Below are 20675 nucleotides of genomic sequence, written 5' to 3'. Positions count from 1 at the left end.
ACTTCAACTGTGCAAACACATCTGCGTGACACCTCCGTGTTTGAGGATCTCTGCCTTCATCTCCGCAAACGAGGATCGCGAATCGAGCGAGGAGAAGGCCTTGATCTGAAACTGAGGCTGACTCTGTGTTTTCTTTTAAGCTTAAGAATCAACACTCAACCGCCACGCTGATCTGATTCAGTAAAACAGAGCTGGAGCTGTTCCCGGTCTCCGTACGAAAAGCACCAATTGCAACAAGATAATGGCTTTTAACAAATCTGATATGGTTTGCGAGAACGGAAAATAGCTTCCCGAAAAAGCCATAATGCTTTAGTTAATGGGTCCTTTTTAAAAGTCATCATTGGTAAATCACCTGAATTGAATGAGAAGGGGCAATCAGTTGAAGGTATCATTAGTTATTTAACTAAAAAAGTAGTCATTAAGTACATCAGAGTGTCCTGCTTTTGCAAAAACTGCGCGCAGAGTTACAAAAATCCAAGTTCATGCGGATCCATTGTGAGCAAACTGTAACTGAGGAGGAAAGGAGGTCATGAGAGAGTTAGTCGTGTGAGTGACTGAGAGGGATTTTCGTCAGTTGCACAACAACAGAGGGAGGTATTAGGCTCTGGCAGCGAGCAGCCACCAACTGTTGGTCTGCTACAACAGCAGTGAAAGAAGTTGCTCGGAGTGTGAAGAGCTTACTTTAATTATCAGACACAGGACTCGACAGTATGGTGCATTGTGCCTCTCTCTCTCACCCGGATCTTGTGTACACAGCAAATAACTTCTAATACACAGTGGCAGTAGGACGCTATATATGACTCTGACACCTCTTTTGAGTGGAAGTGCAAATGCATCCTCGGAGTGACTGGAGACGGCTGAGGCGGCGTGAACTCTGAGCGCACCGGCTTAACATTAAGAGGGAGGTTGGTGTCGTGAAACTGCAGATGAGCCAGGAGGAACGGAGAGAAATAATAATTGATATGAATCATTCTGGGTGGACGAGGAATTATCATATAAATGAGTAAGCACCCAAATTACGCAGCAGGACAGATCAGAAGCGGGTTGCGAAAAAGGTCTTGATGCTAAATACTGTAATATTATGGGTTGTCATTCGAGTTTTTACCTAACCCTAACTCTGACGACACTGTCCTTCATTGATTAGCAGCTGAATATAATTGTTTGTCCAATAGTGGGTAGTCTAAAGCATAGTTCTTAAAACAAGGACCACTTTACTTGTCTCAAAGCTAGCCCGTGTTCACCCTTGATCAAGGCATTTAGCTGCTCCAGTGGAGCTACTCTCTGTGGTCAACACAACAGTAGAAGGCTTCCCTGTGCGGCTGACTTCCTTTCATTTGGTTAACTAACCGTCCAGGTTGTTGCTCCAAATCAGAACAGACTCTTGAACAGATTTCCTGGTTAAAGAAAGGAAACTGTGCGAGTGAAATACAAGGGTCTCTGTATGTTAGAGTGCTCACTTGGATCCCACTTCTGTGCCTTCTGCACAACCAACAGCCTAAAGTATTTCAGGATCTGCTGGTGACGATTCCTCCTGTGGGGAATAATTTCTATCTCAGGTCCTGCAAGACATCCCTCCATTCTTTCAAGTTCTCCCTGGCAAATGATTAACATATGAGTAATTTTCTATTTCCATGTCATGACACATAATCGTCCTATCCCACATGGGATTGCATCACAGCTATATCTCGAGAAAAAACAAGATTCTGTGGGATGGTATGCAGCGAGAGCTGAGACCCAAACTGAAGGGCACCATCACTCAAACAGCATGAACCGAGAAAACTGCTATCAATCCTTCAAGAGAGAAGGGTTTCCTTCCTGAATGGTTTGGGAATATTTTGCTGCAGATGGCTCGGTTGTGATAAATATCACAACTTTTCAGAGAACCCCTTTGCAAGAGTGGGCATGTTTTCAAGAGTTGGGTATGGATTGGAAATCTAGCCTTTTAGCAGTTTAATTTGCTCTATGCATTTCAAGTAGACTCTGATCTCTCATCTGACCCCAATGTGCCCAACAGGAGCTATTACCCACAACAAAAAAGCTGTCAAGATCATAAGGTCTGTAATTTAGTTGGTCAAAATATTACAGATGAAACTTCACCCCTTAACCTCTTAAGTTCAGAACCTTTAGTCCCGGGAAATAAAGGATTTCTCAAGCCCATCAAGGCATATCAATGTGGTGAATTTGCCCACTGGCATATGAAGCTATGAAGTCATTTTAGTGCACAACTCATGCTCAAAAGGACGTAGACCTGGCCATCAGACAGTACTACTCCCCTGGTACCACACCCGAGGGACTTTTTGGGGGGTTAAATAGTGTCCCCGAAAGTTAATTTAGACCCTTGCTCTTGTGGTGGAGACACAATGAGTTCCTTTTAAAAGGTTCATTGTCCCTGGGGAAAGTTACTGCAGTGTAGTATCTGTGGCTGTGCAGGACATAATTTACATATTACTGTTCACAACTATATGATGCCGCGCATTATGGCAGGCATCCAACGGAAAGAATGACTACATCACTGCGGCCAGCTTGTTGGTTACCAACAATAAGCTCCACTTAAAGTCCACACTGTGATTCTCAGCAAGAGATGTTTTGCAGGGAATCATGGAGGTGTACCTCTGTTTCTCCAGGGTATTTCTGGGAAATTCACAAAGTGACAGGGATGGTACATATATTAACACCTGTTTTTAACATACACAACAAAGTCACGCCTGTGAAAAGACGCCAAAGTAACAGTCCTCAAATAGTCCGGATAAAAAAGGTGTCAGCGTGGCGCCAGTATTTATCCCGAGGTTTATTCGTGCCTTTTGGGAGTGACGCCTTTTAATTTCTGTTGAAGCAAACATCATTTATAAACCTATGAGGGCTTCAGTACTAGACAGTACTTGATATAAGAAAAGGAAAACTCCAAATGATCAAGCATGGAAACTAAAAAAAGTAAAAATTCTGTCTTCTCCCCGAACAAATACCATCACCCTTCCACTTGGTTAATATGTGTAAAACTGAAGGACGAGCTTCGAATAAACCCATTATACCACATTTGCACTTTTTCACTCGTGTCTTTTTCGAGTGGTTTTGCAGTCGATCTCTGCCTGGTTTGATTCATCTGCCCCTCAGAGACATCCCTCACCTGCTGCCCGCCTCCACTCCCAAGTGCCACAGCGAAACTTGCCTCTGCATCCTAATATAGTTGAAGAAGGCAAGGGGGGAGCTCGTGGTGAGAAGCAACTGGACCGAGGGCTAAGCAGACTTATCTCCTATTATCACATCGATTTTTTTTTATCTCTCCTGCGCTCCCCTTCCTCTCTGTTTTTCCTGCCTCTCTGTGGCTCAGAGATTCATCCGGAGTGCTGTGAACTCCTCCTCTCAGCGGGCAACTTTGGGATCTTCTGGCTGAGAGCTTTTAAAAGCCCTGTGATTGCAGACCAAGGTAGGGCTAGGTATTCACCTGAGGATGAGGTGGTTGCCATGGCAATGCTGCTGGCACAAAATGAGGCACGCATGAGGGGAAATAGAGTGGGTAATCCATTTGACAACACAATGCGCAAACATGCCAAACCTCCACGACTCTTATGTTTCATGAAGGCTCAACTCAGAGTAGATCTCGGCGGTATTCGGATCTTCTCTTAGAAACACGGCACATATTTCTATCGCACCTCCAAGGCATGAGGAAAATCAGTTGAACTTATTGGATCTTGGAGTGTGAGCGGCGAGGATGGAGCCCTGCCCTGAAGGCAGAGCGCAGAACTCATAAGAAATGCAAATAAACATATTGATCGCCTTAATTACCTTCATTGTCTCTCAGGGTGAAGTTGGGATTAACTGGTAGCTGGCTCGGCAAAGCAAAGGAGAAGCGCTGTCCATTGGCAAAGTCATCCTTATCCACTGCTGTGACGGTCTGGATCACCTGTTGTACAGAGGACGCAGGGTAAACGACTCTCCAGAGACAACACCTGCAACATTTAATTAGCCGTTGCATTTGGAATCACTTTTCACTCTAATTGAATGCAGGACAAGGAGCTGGTTTAGTTTCTGATGCATGTCTCGTGATTTGTTCATCATAATTGGTCAGAGCCAGAGTTCCTCTGACCTACAGCTGACGGGTCTTGTAACATTTTCTCCTCTACCTGTGAACGCTGCCTGGAAAAAAAAGTGGCCGGTCGCGATGCTAGGATTTCATAACATTTGGCTCGGCCGAGGTGTGGGGGGGGGGGCTGGCATCTAACAATGACAGGGGTGCTCTGAGGGCAACTTCACTGCCACTTTTGTCATCTTGTTACCCTTAATTGGTAAGAGACACAGTGAGAGCAGGGAGAGAGCCGCTGTTGAGAGAAAAACGACCTGATAGCTGCTGTCACCACAGGGAGTTCTTATCTTCGCTGTGAGATTTGGGGGTGTTGTTGAGCTCATGTTGCACTTGCACAAGCTTCTTTCTTTAACAGTGCGGTATTAGGATGTACTTTGTGTGTGCTTGAGTTTACTTATGTGGATGTCATGGTTGACAGGATGGCCCTGGTGGGAGCTTTTGGCTGTGGAGTGCAGGATTATCTTTCTTCTGAGTGTTAATGGCTCCAAAGTTGTAATGATTTCCCATTAATGTGAAAAACCAGCTAACTGCCACTTGATTACTCTTAAAGGATACTCCAAGGATAGTGGGAGCTTTGCAAAGCAGAAGAGGAAGCAATACAATTGGCTGTTGGCTTGAAAAATCTCAGCTGTGTTCTGAGTGGGTGCAACGTTCTTCTCTATAATGCAGTTTTGGGTTTAAAGGAGACATATCATGCTCATTTTCAGGTTCAAAATGTTATTTTGGGTTACTACTAGAATAGGTTTACATGCTCTAATACTCAAAAAACACATCAGTTTACTCACACTGTCCAGTATCGCAGCACTGTATTCCCCCTCTGCCTGAAACGCTCTGTTTTTAGCCCCTGTCTCTTTAAGGCCCCCCCTTCCTGAATACCCAGTCTCCTCTGATTGGTCAGCCCACAGACGCCTGAGCCAGCATCGCTAACAACAACAGAGCAGCTGTGCTAAATCCATTCTGATGTGCCAAACTAGCTGCTGGACATAAATAATGTGACATGATGACGCAGTGTGATGTCATTAAGTCACAGAAGGCAGGACCACTGGCGAGGCATTTCAGGAGCAGTATTTCTCTGGGAGAGAGGAGCTTCTGTTGGTTGGACTTTGGACTTTTTAATCTTTAAGACACATTAGGTCTTCTTTAATGAGTCTGATGTGCCACATCTTTCAGTACAAAAGTTTTCCGACTAATAGACGCATTACGACATTGACAATTTTAAATTGCTGAGCCGTACAGAGCTGCGATTGTTGAGCTGACGCGAGTCTCACTCTCGCTGTTGGCACATTTAGGTGTTTTGGAAATATCACACTCGAATCGTAAAATCCAACCCAAGAACACCTCATTTGTTTATTTACTGCCAGATACCTTTCAGCACCTTCTGTTCTCACACCATTCACAAACGAACATTGATTTACGTCTCGTGGCATTGAAAATTAATTCAAAGCGTGAATGTTGTGAAACAGTATTACACAGCTACCAGAAATATTCTGATGTTTTTTTCTGATTGGGATGTATTTTTTGGGCATTAAAGCATGTAAACGTATTCAAGTAGTGACCCCAAAATAAAAATATGAACCTGAAAATGTCCCTCTTTAACATTGAAGCTGTGTTTATAGGGACCCAAGGCCACTAACCGAAGGTAAAGAAGCCGTGTTAAAATCTTTATTCATCTCTTGCAGTTCAATAAAGCATCTTCAGCATGTATTCAGAGCAGAGAATTAACTCTTAATTGGAACCGCTTCTACTACAATTTTGATGAACACCGACTGTCGTATAAAAGTCGAAACTCTAAAACAGTAATGAGCATCTATATCCTTCCACATATGTTGTCTCAAACAATACATTATTCTTTCCACTTCGTCCCCTCAGCCAAGAACCCCGAGGCTATAAGCAACCTTAATTTAAATTTAATGCAAACTTTAATTCAAACTTTTCTTCCACTCACTTGAAACTATTAAAAATGTATTTAGTTGTGTCTGCCCAGCCTTTACTCCATCATCCTCTGCTGAACCACTCTTTCAGCCATTTCCATGCTGCTGATTGCCCTATATCTCAAAAACCTTCTTAATTCGAATGAATCAAAGGCTACTGAGAGCAAATTGGAATGAGCTTCGATTTAGAGCTGTCATGGTTTGCTGCTAAGATACTCATTTTGAATGAGGGATGATTAAGCAGCTCTCTCCAATGCCTTCAGAGTCCCGTATTGCTCAGCTCTCAGTAAGCAGCCCAAACTGCTGAGGGAAACAATAGTTCAGTGTAGAACGAACTGTGTGTAGTCAGGGGGGCGAATGAGGTTAAAGCACAGCTCTCGACACTTCCCTTTCCCGAGGTGTGTCTGTGATGCAAAAGATTTGACTGCGTGAGGAGACAGAGGGAGATAAAAACGGTACAGAGATAGCAGTGGCAGACTCTTCTAGGTGAATACTAGACGCTCACCTGTCCCGGCCTTGAGCTCTCGCACACAATGACTTCCTCGTCTGTGGCTATTTCTGGCGGATTGTCGTTCACGTCCAGCACCTGGACGGTAACGGGAACGTGACTGAGGAGGCTGGGGTTGTCTGGAGCAGAGAGAGAACAGGCGACAAAGGAGATGAAAGTCAAACGTAAGCCTTAATAACAAAGTAGAGCGTCAACAGTGTAATTTTAAACTGGGACACGCTGTGCTAGACCACTTACGGGTTTTGTCTTTTAAAAGCACTGAGGGATGCAATGCTGCAGAAGGCAATTCTCCATATAAAGTCAAATCTGATCATCTTTGTGCAGCATTTACTTTTCCCAGCTGGTGTGCTCGGCTGTGATGCATTATTTGCCCTTTGTGCTGCATGAGCGACTCATAAAGATTGTTAATCATATGCCTTACTTCTCATTTTAATAACAAGAAATGGTCTTAATGGCAGCAAGAATGAAATATGTTTAAAAAAAAATGACTTAACACTCACATTGTGATTTGCCCTGTTGAATTAAGATTTCATATTTATTAATAAAGTAATAAATATGAAATCCATCTATATCCATACAGTATTATAGTGCCATTAGCGCAGCAATGTCAAGCTCAAGTGCTCCTAGAAGTGAAATGGGACAGTAATGTGATTTCTCAGCACTTATGTGGCCTGTTTGAAGCAACAACAATACCAGGCAGAGACGATGCCGACTAACGACTAATTTGTTAATTTACACAAACTGTACAAATGTGAATTATGGATTTCTGTTCGATAGATTGGAGGTTGAGCGTATCACCGCCTAAAAACGCTTGCAATGGTAAAGGTGTTCTGTTTTTTCCTCTATTTACAGTTTTAGTTCTCAAGTTGGAATGGCACAAGTGGACTTAATTTATTTTCCCTGCATAAATAACAACACAATAGCCTGAATAAAGGTGGGCAAAGTAGGTTTTTGCAACACCACAGATAAGTTAAAACTCCACGTTTCTTTGTGCTGCAACTTTACATTTCTTTAGGTTCAGTTTTCTTGTCACAACGATGTGCTTATGTCCTGGATAGGTTGAGGCACAAACAAACATTTGGTTAGGGTTCAGAAAACATCATGTTTTGGCTTAAAATACCCATTTTGTGCAGATGGCCTGACGTTTACAAATAATAGAGCACTGTGGTGCTCGTCGGAAATATCCAGTAGTTTCACACTTACAATATCGAAATGCAGACTTGACCTGTGGTCAGTTGCTTGGCAGCGTTGTCTCTTGCAACTCCACCACCGCCCCCTCTACCTCTCAATATGAAAGTCAGATAAAAACATATAATGTGAATATGATGTGATGGGTTTTGCGGAAATATCCTGATGCCTATGACCTGTACAAATTGTAACGCATCCGTCCTTCCCCCCTGACTGTCGCCTCCCAGTTTGAGAATCAGTCGGAGGCTGAGGTGCCCCAACAGTCATGAAGGCACCTCAGCCTCCAACAGTTTTACTGCGTAGCTCCCAGATGTTTTACAGTATGTTTGTGAAGCAGGACTGTGCGGAAAAATAGCATGCTCACTCAGCAAAACCTGCCTTGAATAGAAGAACAACTCACGCAGGTGCAGCAGTCCTTCTTTTGAATTAATGCATCAACATTTTTATTTATTTCATGTTGTGCATAAAAGGTCTGACATTGCATCTAATGTATCATCAGGCAGATCTCTGTGCTTTAAGCCATCACGGACCAAGTTCATCATTCACTCACTATGGTCCATCTACTCCAGGTGGCCATTAGAAGGCGGGGTAAAGTTTCTGCAGGATGGTTTTCAGTCAACTGTGCAGGCAGCTTTGTGACTATGACACTGTATGTCCTTGCTCATTCAGAGTGGTAAAAATGTATCATTCTGGCTTTTGACAGTGTCTTGGCATGTATCCTTGAATACTAAGGAGAGGTGAAGAGATAAAGAAACATTAGCATGCAGCACCTCTGTCGCTTGGCGAGAGATTTGCCTAATTGTGATTACAAATTAGCCAACTTACCTGATAGCAATTCTTAAAGTTAGCCGTCGTTGATTGAATTAATTTCCAGTGTAGGGAAAGGACATTGAAACAATTGGGACTAATTTGATTTTGTAGGTAATTATCAGAAAAATACACTGTGAATACATACTAATCAGTATGCAAATGATCTGCTTCGTCCTTATTTTCTCCGAACTGTAATTGTTAATTTCACCGTTAGCTCACCTGCTACTGGACTTTAAACGTTAGTCATTATGATATTACTGTTAACTATGCTAGAACATCTGGCTGCGCTGAAAACTTGAGTCTTGAGTCTTACTGACATTTAGTCAATGAAATAACCAGATTATAAGATATAGTCAGGAGGGGGCTATATAGACCCTTAAAAAATGGCCAGAGAGAAAAAAAAGGTAATTTATTTGTCATTATGAACAGGATTGTATCACAAAATTAAAGGTCCATTTTGTAAAAAAAGGTTAATTTTCAAGTCTAATTCCCTCATCAGCAGCCACCCCAAAGTTTCAGCCCTCGACACTTTGGGAATTTGTAGCTCCAAATACAAAACAAATGCTTTTCCCTGTTGAAAGCTTTATTTTTTACCATTTGAAGCAAGAAATTTTCATGGCGTGACCAAAATTAAACGAGCTATTTCACTCTCGAAAATTGAATAATATAATTCAGTGAAAAAGACAGAAAATAAGCAGAATATGAGCATGTATATAGCAGAATTGGGCTGTATACAGTTTGTTCACTGGGACCCTTAAATAAATGGTCAGGGAGAAAACATTGACACTGAACTGGTTAGCTGAACAGCTGCAGGCAACAGCCATTGATTGTAGTTTTTGTGAACCATAACAGCCCTTGCCTCTCTTCATTCTTTCCAGATATGCAATGGGTGGAATTGTGGACTGATAGTTAGGGCTAAGACTGACAAGTCCTGGTGCTCCTGCTGAAGTGTCTTTCATCGAGACTGAAGTGAATATCTGAATAAAATCTGTTCGGTGCCGAAAAGGTGCTGCTGATCCCATTCTGTAGGTAAAGGCAGAGGGTGCAGTGCAGATTCATATAGTCATTCCTTTTAATGGGACCTTTCGTTTGTTGGTATTGATTCTGCCTCCAATTTTACACACTATGAATCTGAACCTGGGCTGCTCTCTGACTATACGATGCCCTCAGGGTGTCTTGTTATCTTGTGGGAAAGGAAAAATAAAGGGAAAAACCTTCGGGTAGAACCATAGCGCCTACTTTTTATGCTTTTATCTTCATTTCTACTCTTTAAATCATGCTGTTGTGGCACAAAACTCACCAATGATTTGAATGCAGTTCTGATAAAGATTTATAATGTCTCCTATTAGCTGGGGGCTAAACAAGTTGAGTGTGGAAAAGAAAGAGCAATCTCTTTTAAGTGCCTTTTTCAACCAACTGCATAACACTATTTCATGTGTTTACTACAGTCCCTGAAGGTCGCAAACATGGGAGAAATACACCACGGTTATTTAAATATTTATATGTCCGTCAGTGAAGAGAAAGGTATGTTCAGTATGTGCAGAAATAAATGGAAAATATGTGGATAATCCTAACCTGAAGTGCCTGCAAACCTAATGAAGTAGCAGCTCTACAACTACATCAAAAGTGCTATTTCATATAAGCACTGAGTCAGAACTAGAGCATCTTCAAGTTTCCAGGCTTTCTTGCACTTTCCAAGATGTAAAATTGAGAATCTGTTGGAAGTAGGAACTGTGCCAACATGGCAAGAAATTCAGCACCCAAGAAAAACCTACATCTGCTCCCTCACATAAGAGCAAACATACCGCAGCAGGTGCAGTACATTTACTCGCCCACTTGTAAACATTCAGTTTATGGAAAGCAAACTGGGTACCTACCAACCTCCGAGGCCATCACAGTGATGTTGTGCCAAGGCATGTCTTCTCTGTCGAGAGGCTGCGTCGTCCGTATAACTCCGCTGGTTTCATCGATTCTGAAGTACCTGACGCCTTCCTCTGTGCTGTCCAAGTAATACCTACAGGAGAGGAAGTCATGACTGTATGCATTTCCAAAAAAATACAGCAGCAGAATGAAGATGTCAGTGGATAATCCGCAGGCTTCAGGGCACCGTTAGCTGGTGGTGCCCAGTAAGCATGATGTTTCTTTATCTACAGGTCAAATGATGTCAAGACTTTCAGGCTAAAACTGGTCTGAATGTGACTGAAACATGCATTTTCAAAGCACTTTACTCCATCTTTCCTTCTCTTTTCAGAACGGCTTCACCTTGAAGTACAATAATCATTGCTCACAAGCTCAGCGTAAGTTCAATCAGGAAGACTATCTTTGTGTCACCCATCATTCACATTTCACATCACATCCGGCTGACTGTGGGTGTTTACTTTTTACAGTTTCACAGATTATGCCACGATCTTCTTAATCCAATCATATCGTTGCTGCCAAACTTTAAATCCGTCCTCCTCTCTGCTGCTCTCAGTCATCATTTTGGTGTGGATCGTCGCAAACCCTCCTTCACCCCATTAACCTCCAGAGCCCCAGGTTTGAGCTCACCAGAAGCCCACTTCTCTCCGCATCCATCCAGGTCTCAGCCATTCTCCTCATCCGATCACCTACATCAGTGTCTAGACTCCATCAGGGAGGTGTCCTATATCACGCACAGCTTCATTACCCCTTTAAAACACGGTGATGACTGGGTCTAATCGCCAAAGACTTTTCACTGTCTCATCTTGATTGTGCACGTGTCAATGAATATCAATAAGTCACTCCTGATTGGAAAGCTGTTTAAATCAGATGCAACTTTACAACTGCATTTAATACAGGTTATAGCAGCCTCCGAAATGCCACCGTAAAGCAAGTTACGTGTTAACATGCCCCTCAGCATCAATGCAGGTCCACTTCCTGTTCTGTTCTAAACAACCCTGCGTGGAAAAAACACCTAAATGTTGGATATGAAATGCCAATATGGGGTATGTATCGATATAGACTTAAAGGAGGATTTCAGGGCCCTCATTTATTAACACTGCTCAAAAAAGCTTCTCAAATCTGTCTCAATAATAAAATGTGAAAAGTGCACAAGGACAAAGAAATTTTCATTTATCAGACTTGCACATTCTGGGTCATTTGCACTCAGAAACACCCCCGGTTAACTACGGATGGGTCATGATTTTTGAATATTGAAGTATAAAATAGGCCTAGCTCATGGGACTTTTCCTTTTTTGCCTTAAAAAATATATTTTCCATTGTTATTTCCCTTGTCGTTACTGGGGCCTGGAAATAACCTGATACCACCAGGTCGATCTTCAAATAATGGTCAAATAGTTCTCAGTTTTGCTTGAACTGCCCACCCCTACAATTAAACACAGAAGGCAACAAGACTTAATTTTCCCAGTCTATCTCCAACCTGAGACTGGAATGTGCCGGTGGCCAAAAACCCCAGGGTGGAGAGGAACATAAGGCGCAAATCATGCAATTAATCTACCAATATCTGTTTTGAGACTCTCAGAAGCCTCTCTGCTCTCCACCAAACAGATCCAGCAATGCAACATGAGCCATGTTACACCTGTCACAGATGTGGTTTTTTTTTTTCTTATAGATTTATTACCAATTAGGCTACATGTCTAATTACTAATCAGTAATTATTAATAGAGAACGTATGTGGATGTGTGTTTAATTGACACTGGCGTTTTTTCTATCATGCACTGGATGTAAGCGTGGTCAGAGTTGATTAATTCAACTCTGTGCAGGAATGATCATGCGCACTCATTACGCACACATCTGTGCGTACAAACTGTTGATAAATAAGGGCCCAGGAATTTAGTGTTGCACTCTCAAAACTCACAAAAGAAAGATTAAAAAAGGAACGGTTAAAATCGAAGCAACAGCAGCTGAGATCCACAGTCTCTTAGCCCCCGTGGCTCAAGCTCCAGATATACTCCTCTCTCTACATTCCCCACATGCAACCAATAGCATAATTTCGCCGGACACTCCCTGCTTGGTAATGCCAATGTCTTTAGTTTGTGATGGAGGATTTCTGTTCGTAGTTCGCAGTATCTTAGCCCAAAGTATATGATCTCAAACTTTGGAAAGCTCCCTTTAGAGCCACAAAAGACATTATACAACTGTTTTCACAGACTGAGTATTACTGCTCATTATGAGTAAAGTGACCTTTGTGTAAAATCAGTGCCCCTTTAAGCCAAATAGCAGTGCTTAGTTAAATGCCGCAGAATACTATGCAGGCACTTTTTCAGCCTTGGCCGTAGTCCACCGATTCCACCGAGGCCTTAGGAAACGCACATTCTTCCGCTTTTGTTTATTTTATATTTGGTAACACAATGTATCAAGCCGGAAAACAAACCCTTACATTAAAGATAAGAGTTTGAGTCAACCAAAGCCCCGAAGTGAAATGAATAAAGTGCAACATAAGCCAAAGGGGATGTTCTTATGCTTCTGTGATTTTCAAAGACCGGTTGCACCTCTAAAGCACACGAGCAGAAAAAAAAAATCCCTAGTGCTTTGAAAATGGACTTTAGGTCTTGAGAGAATGTCCTGAAAATACATATTTCTAAGTCAAGAGCAATTATCGTCAAAATTTAATAATGACAAAAGGCGATGTTCTGCTGCCAGTGTTTACACTGTTGTAATGGCTTTCTAGCAATGCCGTTATCAAACTGGAAGCGAAGCAGTCCGTGGAATACAAAGCAGAAATGGGCTCAGCTGCTCCTCTCTTGAGTTCAAGCACGAAATGAGCATTGACTGTGTGTTCCCTAATTTATCTCTTAATGACCTATTTACACCTTTAATCCAGCATTCATTCTCCTGAGTCATATGGCCTAACTCGCCAATTTCCAATCGACATGAGAGATGGAAATGGTATGGGGAATTTAGTGCCAGGATTGCATTTATTTGAAATAATGAACTTTCTTTTTATTGAGCCTGGATTGCCGTGCGTTCTCAGTAGAAATGTTGTCATGGTTTATTAAATGCTCAGGCTCATAAGAGCATGAAGGGTTTTCAGTGGAAGCTTTTCAGTGAGAGTTTAGGTGCTAAGCATTCACTTTGTCAAAGAATAATCCAGTGAAAAACACTTCCACTCTGTTAATTACTGCCGCTGCTGTTAAATCCTGTTTATTTTATTGTTTGATGTTTTATTTTCTTATTTTCCTGCGGATAACAGCCAAAAGTACAAGATGTTATGTCGTATAATGAATACTTTCTAGAACACAGAGATAGCAAAACAAGCTTTTCTGTTCTTCAGTCCACCCCATGAATCAAATAAAAAGAACTGCTGCGTGTGTATTTTTATATATACAGTATTATTTACCTTCCCTAGCATTTTGGGCATTATATAAAAATTAAAACTGAAATATAGTTATTGTGGGTACATCTGAAAAATGTTTGTTTATCACTGCAAAAGCCCCGGAGTGCAGTGAACATCAACAAGGCCAGAAGTCTAGACTATTGCAGCCCAGTGAGGCAGTAATGCTCATTACACAACACAAAAAAACAAAATTGTTGGATGGATAAACAACTGAAAGGAAACTTTGCTTATTTTCAAAGCAAAAGAGGCAACATTTTAAAGTTTCCATGTTGTTGCTCTATTCTTGAAGGTTTGTTGCCTTCGAATCTGTCTGACGTCTGCATTTTCAGCCTTGGCTCACTCTCATTAGTCAAAAGGTATATAAGGTTATAGTTCTGTAAAAAATACACATCATTTTATGAAAGGGTGATCACACACTTTCCAAATGACGCCATGCAGCTGTGTAACAAACGAGCTGATCAAACAACGTCTGTCTGGAGGTAGGTGCAAGAAAAACAGTCACGTTCATACAAGTATAAAAGATGTATCCAGAGACGGCATGCGTGTTTACCAATGTGTAGCCTGTAGAAGCATCTTCAAAGGGCCCAAACACAACACACCAACACCAAAGAAGCAGCGATGAAGGCTGACTGTTGTGTCGCCTATTGTCATCTGTGTCCCGGCCAAAAAGTTGCACTTAAACACACCGCAAAGACTGCAGCTGACGGTCAACTAGCTCTTTAATTCTACCCCTGTGTGCGAGGAAGTAACTCTCCATACCACTGGGTGGCGGTACTCTATATTCGTCATTCAATAAGGGAAACTGCAAGATACATAAAAACTGCATAGACACAGCTAATTAAGAATATGTCCAGTTGCGAATGGCCAAGATCTTTTGGCTGTGGAACAAAATGAAAGAGGTGAAAGTAATAGATAAAACTTGTACAGTGACTCGAGGCTCAAGGGTTTTTCCTTTTCCCGTGCACTGATTTGCTTAGCTGAACAGCCAATCAGAGTGATTTCTCCTACTGACTGGCTCCGTCTAGTGCCAGTGGTTTGGGGAACATCACAAAAATAAGGGCCACAGATGCTCACAGATGGCCCAATGGCCAACAGTGTGTCTCGTGTGTCAGGGCCCTAAATCTGAATCTGACTCTGTACCTCTTTGAAGCTGAGCACGTTAGCATGGCAGGTTGATATGTCAACATATAGCTGATAATGTTGACTAAATGTTCACGGTTCAGTCATTGGTATTTAAAGTTTCCTGTTGTGAGCTGCAGCGTGCATTTCCGCTGGCTGATTGATGCATCATTCTCCAAAGAAATTAGGATTTACATGAAATATTTGTGCGCAAATATGAGCTTCTGCTTCAAACAACCGATCTGCCTTTAGAGGTAGAATATTATTTTTTACATGTGCATTTCTACAAAGTAATCAAAAATGTTCAAACTGTGGTGTAATCAAACGTCTTGTTTGGTATCATTTCCCAGTATTTCATTTCTATTTATTTAAAACTCACTTCTTTCATCAGTTTATTAGACATTACAGCTATTTACACTTGAAGGGGAAAATCTGTCAGTTGATACAAGCTGAAGAAGGGGCTGATTGAATCCATCTAAGTTTTCACGACTGTTCCCGATGATTATGGTAATGTATACGAGCAACCTGAGGTAATGAGCCATCAAGACTTTGTTTGGAAATTTAGATGTCAATTTCAGACCAGCATTTGATATGTCACATCAATAACATGTTTATTTCATCGCACGCCTGGGCAGCCTTATGATGATCAAAGAGAGCCAAATACTGATCCCTGCTGCATTCTGCATCCTGATGCAAACACGGGGAGCAGCGGCGCGGTTGTTTCGCTTTTTTCTGGGTTCAAGTGGATGTCATCGAAATACCTCCCGCTGCCTTCTTCTTTATGTGGCGAACACTGGGACTCCTGTACTGTAGGAATGGACGACGACGAGGTATCCCGCCAGGAGAGCGAGGAAGCTCTTTCATATGCAGATTACCTCCCTGTTTACAACAAATCTTTCGCAAAGTATCAAGATTCTGACATGAATCAAAGAATCATTTTTACCGAGTGTCTTCCTCCCATTTGAAATTGCACATCGTTCATCAAAAGCCGCAGCGCTCGCCGCTCCAAAATGGGGCGGACAGTCGCGTGGCCATAAGTCTCCGCTTAATGTTGTTTCAAGAACCCCTGGGCTCTGCAGACCATGCTGAGCCTTTAAACTATGATCCCATAACATATACTACCAACTGAGATTGCTTCTTATTGATATATCAGCAATACCTCATCTCAAGAGGAGTTCCATATTTACAGGTACTCCATCATTTACGGCAAGGCTACAGAGGGAATTCAAATTAAACCAAGCAGTGCGGAGTTGCTTGAGTGTAATGTCATGAAACGAGGCACCTGTGCAGAGCGAAAAACTTAGGATTAGTCCACTGCCTAAGGGCGATATCAATCTCTTTTCAGCAGAACACAAGCATATGTTTGGAGCGCATGCAAATGTGCTAAGCAGTTGTATTGCCTCGGGTTAATTCACAGGCTTGCAGACAAAATAACCTATCTATCAAAATCTGATGATGCCAAGAAAGAGATTCACTATGCATATTGATTTTTTTAGAGGAGACATGAAAGGGGATGTATAGTATCAGAAACAAAGGAGGCTATAACATGAATAATATATTTTAATCTGTTTAACGTTATGCTCTATATTGGTATGACCCGAGACGAGTTTAAAACCACCTGAAAAACCACACAGTGTCGAGCCATGGCTTCAAATGCTTGTCTATAAAAAGCACAATTATATGGGGCAGAGAGCTGACATGCAAATTGGAGTTTTAGTTAGACAAACATTTCTTGGAGGCAGGCATAATCTTGTTAGTTGACTTAAACCTCAATGGGCAAATCCAAAACCCCTCAGACGCATCTCACTGGTGAACCCGAGTGCCAAGGAAGAAACTCATAAATAAGACAGCCATTCCTGATGAGCTGTGACCAGTGTGGCAAAAAATGGTCTGTCTCGCAATCGAATTCTTGAACTTTACCAACCGAGCTAATCCGGACAGACTTAGTGGCCAGTCTTGTTAGAAATTTTAAGAAAGACCACCTGGCAAAGACTGGGATTTCTCTAAAATTGTAAGTTTTGGCAACCAATTAGTTAGAAAAATCCCAGCGTTACATCGGCTGCCTGTCACATGTAAAAGAGTGCTCAGCCTCAAAATAAGCCTCATAATATTAGCAACCTCCTCTCTCACCCTTTGCCTTTGCAGCGGGCTTGTCTGATAATTCTTAACAAGATAAACTGCATCTACCTTCAGTTCTATCCAGTGATGCACAACTAATGAGACAGTATACCCACAGAGCTGCTCTGCCTCTGGATATCTCTAATCATTCCTGCAGATTGTATGTGCACTGCGCACGTGTCTTACCTGACAGGACTGTTCCTGCTGTCAGGATCTCGAGCCGTCACGACGCCCACCTCCGTGCCACTCGGTGCGTTCTCATACACGTCCATGATAAAATGCTCCAAAGAGAAGACGGGTGCTTCGTCCACATCCCCGACTGTGATTTTAAGGGTGGCGGTGTCTTTAAAAGAGCCAAGATAGGAATAACGAGGATCCACATGTGTATTCACCCCCTCGATGTGGAGGGTGTAGGTCTTCTTTCTCTCGTAGTTGAGGGGCTGTTGGGAGAAGAACCATAGGGAAGTGTGATTAGCACGCTCATAGTACAAAGTAGCTACACTATATCTGGATGGAACAAGTGACAAGAAGTGAATGCTAATTTGAGGCTTACTTAAATACATCGAAATACAAGTACTGCAGTAAGAACAGTTTTAGTTTGACAAACGAGATGGAAAAATGAACTTTTTTTTCTCTTCTGTTTGAGGTAAGACTTTCTTTTCTCAAGTTCAAGCAAAAGACTGATACACATTTCCTCATATCTTCCTGAAGAGACTCTAAAAGATCACATTCCCGTCTTTTAGGCAGCATCTCCTTACCTTTTTAAGGCTGATGATTCCCTCTCTCGTGTCCCTGTCCGTGGATATGGAGAACATGTTGGCCCCCTCAGAGTTAATGATGCTGTACCTGATGTCCGCATTGACGCCAAGGTCCTCATCATTAGCTTTGATCTTCCCAACCGGTTTCCCTACTTGAGCTGATTCAGGGACATACAGCTGGTAATTTTCTGTGGATGAACATTAAGAGAGCAAAAAAAAAGTGCTTTAAACAGAGGCCGATCTGCCCCACATCATTGTCTGAAAGGGCTTAGCTAAGCAATTTGATTCTGTCACCATTTCTTCCCGGGGGAACGTCATTAAAAACACTCTGCAGTGCTTCAATTGACATTAAATGCTAAAGTGTGGTTGATAGCACTGCAATGGAGCAGATCAAACTCCCAGGCAGATGATTATTCAGAAAATGTTGATGGTTTGGAAATAGTTTGTCACTGCAGCACAAAATGAAAAACTCAGCCTTGGGGGATTGCGCTTGATGAGGCACTTTCAAAGACAAAGAGTCACAACTTTGTCATTACTTAAACTTATCATTTAAATGGGAAAAAAAAATTCCAACTGCAAAACAGAAGCTTTTGATGAATGCGGGTCTCATTTAGCTAATTATGGAAAATTTAACCGCAATATTAGACTACTGAGTCACACAATAATGAAAAATAATACATCATAGTGAGGAATGCTGAGTAGGTCTATGAGGGGAAGCCTCAATAATTAAAATAAAATTATGCTTTGCTCTTCAGAGATTGATGTATTGTTAATCAATGCATGCGTGAAAAAAAAAAACATAATGAAAAAGGATTTTCTCTGCAAATACTGAAATGTTGATGCTTCCTTTTTCCATTCAAGCATCAAAAACAACACACAGTGCAGAGGATAATCTGCCTGTCTGTTGTGGCAAAACCTATTAGCACTTTTGTTCCGCAATGTGAATGATTTTAAAGAACAGCACCTCTGTTTCAGTTATCTTTCCACTTCCAAAAAGAAAATACAGTATGGAGCTCTTAATAATGCATTTCAGGTAATTTAATGTGCCTCAGGCATCTCTGGTGGAGGTCTTCTGCTCAAGGCTGAGAATGACTGAGAACAGCTGATTATATTCCCAGCCACAGCTTGGCCATTTAATGTAATAGAAGATAATGTATTCCGGTTAGTTGTAGCAACACATTAACATTACCAGTTGGTTATTTTGCTAAATTGTCCTTCTGGCTAGTTAACAAGCAAAGAAGCCAAAGGGAACAATTTTATCAGGGTAAAGATGTTTTTAAAAAAAAAAGGCTGAACACAAACATCTGTTTGACTCCTTAGAAGGACTTAATTTAGTGTTTTTTGTAATATTATTAACACTTGTAATTTTGTTTGTTGTTACATAAGAACAGACTATACAGAATGTATAAGGTGTTAAGACGGGAAAATTATTATTTCTTGTGGTACTGCTACCTCATTAGGTTTAAATTGAAAAAAAGCATTAATATCCAGCCCGTGCTCACTCCCAGCTTGTTATTAATTTATGTTATGTGGGAAGTTATTTTACGTAAATGACGCAACTTACCTGACACGATGTGCGTCACGTCACTTACGTAACTTGTTACATAACTTATGTACAGTACAAAAGATAGAAGACTGTACATAGTTATTTTAACCCAAAGTATGATCTCTTCCTAAACCTAACCAAACTGCACCACTTAGACAATGTTAATTACAGTCTAAAACGTCAACAACATGTCATTAGATGTCAACTGTTTGTCAGCAAGCTTTATTTTGAAAGTCTAACCGGACGTTGCATATAATGTTTTAATGCTAACTTGACCGTGGAGCCCTTCGTGTGCAAAACTGATGCGAGAGGGGTAACAGAACATCACTTTGAAGTTTATGGCCAAGCTGCCATATTTGATGAGCTGTGAGTGAGAACAGGTTGTAATATTGTAATGTTCAACAACTTCCTTACTATGAATTTGAAGGAGGCTATTAAAGGAAAAGTCTGAGTTAAAAGCCTAGTAGTCGTAGAATATGGTCACTGTGACTAAGGCTTAATAAGTGCTTTATAATGACAAATAAAGAGCCAATATACATGCTATTATGCAACTACTTCATGGAAAATATGTTTACCAGTGATTTTAAGAATGTATTTTGTTAGCTAGACTGTAAAGTTGTGTACATACTTTGTGGAAACTTGGGTGGGTTGTCGTTGATGTCCGTCAGGGTGATGTTGATGGTGGTGGAGCCAGAGAGGCCTCCGACCTGGCCTGCCATGTCTTTGGCTTGGATAACAACCGTGTAGTGTTCTCTGGCTTCCCGGTCCATGTTGGCTAAGGCAGTCCTGATGATTCCTTCATGGTCAGAGGAAAACAAACCATTATGAGCCAAAATGTTGGGAGGTACTGATACGTTCCCACACGGCTGCAGACATATTTTGAAAGAAATAATGGTCATTTTATGGGTTGCAGCAACTATTAGAGTAAAAAAACATAGCCCATGTGAAATATATTGGTTGGTCTTTTGAGAAAAAACACGACAACACACAAAAATGCACTTCTCTAGATGAAAGGGATCACTGCTGAGAGAGTGAAGATAACACCGCTACTGTTGTCAAGATGTTACTGCCATTTTCCTAATAGTTTTCCCACCAAAACTTCTTGAAGTTATGGACTACACATAAAAGCACCGTATCACAGCCCTCCTTAAAGACTAACACCATAAAACTGTGCTTCCTTCATCTTTGATTCTCCTGGTCCCTCATTGTCAAGGTTAGCCTTTCCTCACTTTTCATTATATTCAAAATGACTATGCAACCTTGGATCACGGCAGAATGCAACTTTCTATGGCACCCACTCAA

At 41.6% G+C, this 20675-nt stretch overlaps 1 protein-coding gene across 2 annotated transcripts in view; it reads right to left on the bottom strand.

The window, feature by feature from the left end:
* Window positions 1-20675, bottom strand: part of LOC311249611 (cadherin-18) — a 182737-nt gene that overhangs the window by 19633 nt on the left and 142429 nt on the right. For both annotated transcript variants that reach the window (XM_084340794.1, XM_084340793.1), the window contains exons 5-10: window positions 20002-20169; window positions 17828-18015; window positions 17256-17509; window positions 10396-10532; window positions 6518-6639; window positions 3784-3901 (exon numbers count right to left, since the gene is read on the bottom strand). In XM_084340794.1, the coding sequence (XP_084196920.1) occupies window positions 3784-3901; window positions 6518-6639; window positions 10396-10532; window positions 17256-17509; window positions 17828-18015; window positions 20002-20169 (987 nt within the window). The remainder of the gene's footprint in view (window positions 1-3783; window positions 3902-6517; window positions 6640-10395; window positions 10533-17255; window positions 17510-17827; window positions 18016-20001; window positions 20170-20675) is intronic.

Source organism: Pagrus pagrus (genome assembly GCF_965226575.1).
Source record: "Pagrus pagrus genome assembly, chromosome: 20".
NCBI classification, from domain to species: domain Eukaryota; kingdom Metazoa; phylum Chordata; class Actinopteri; order Spariformes; family Sparidae; genus Pagrus; species Pagrus pagrus.
Note: the sequence above shows the minus strand (reverse complement) of the source record. Positions and strands in the feature narration are given on the sequence as shown.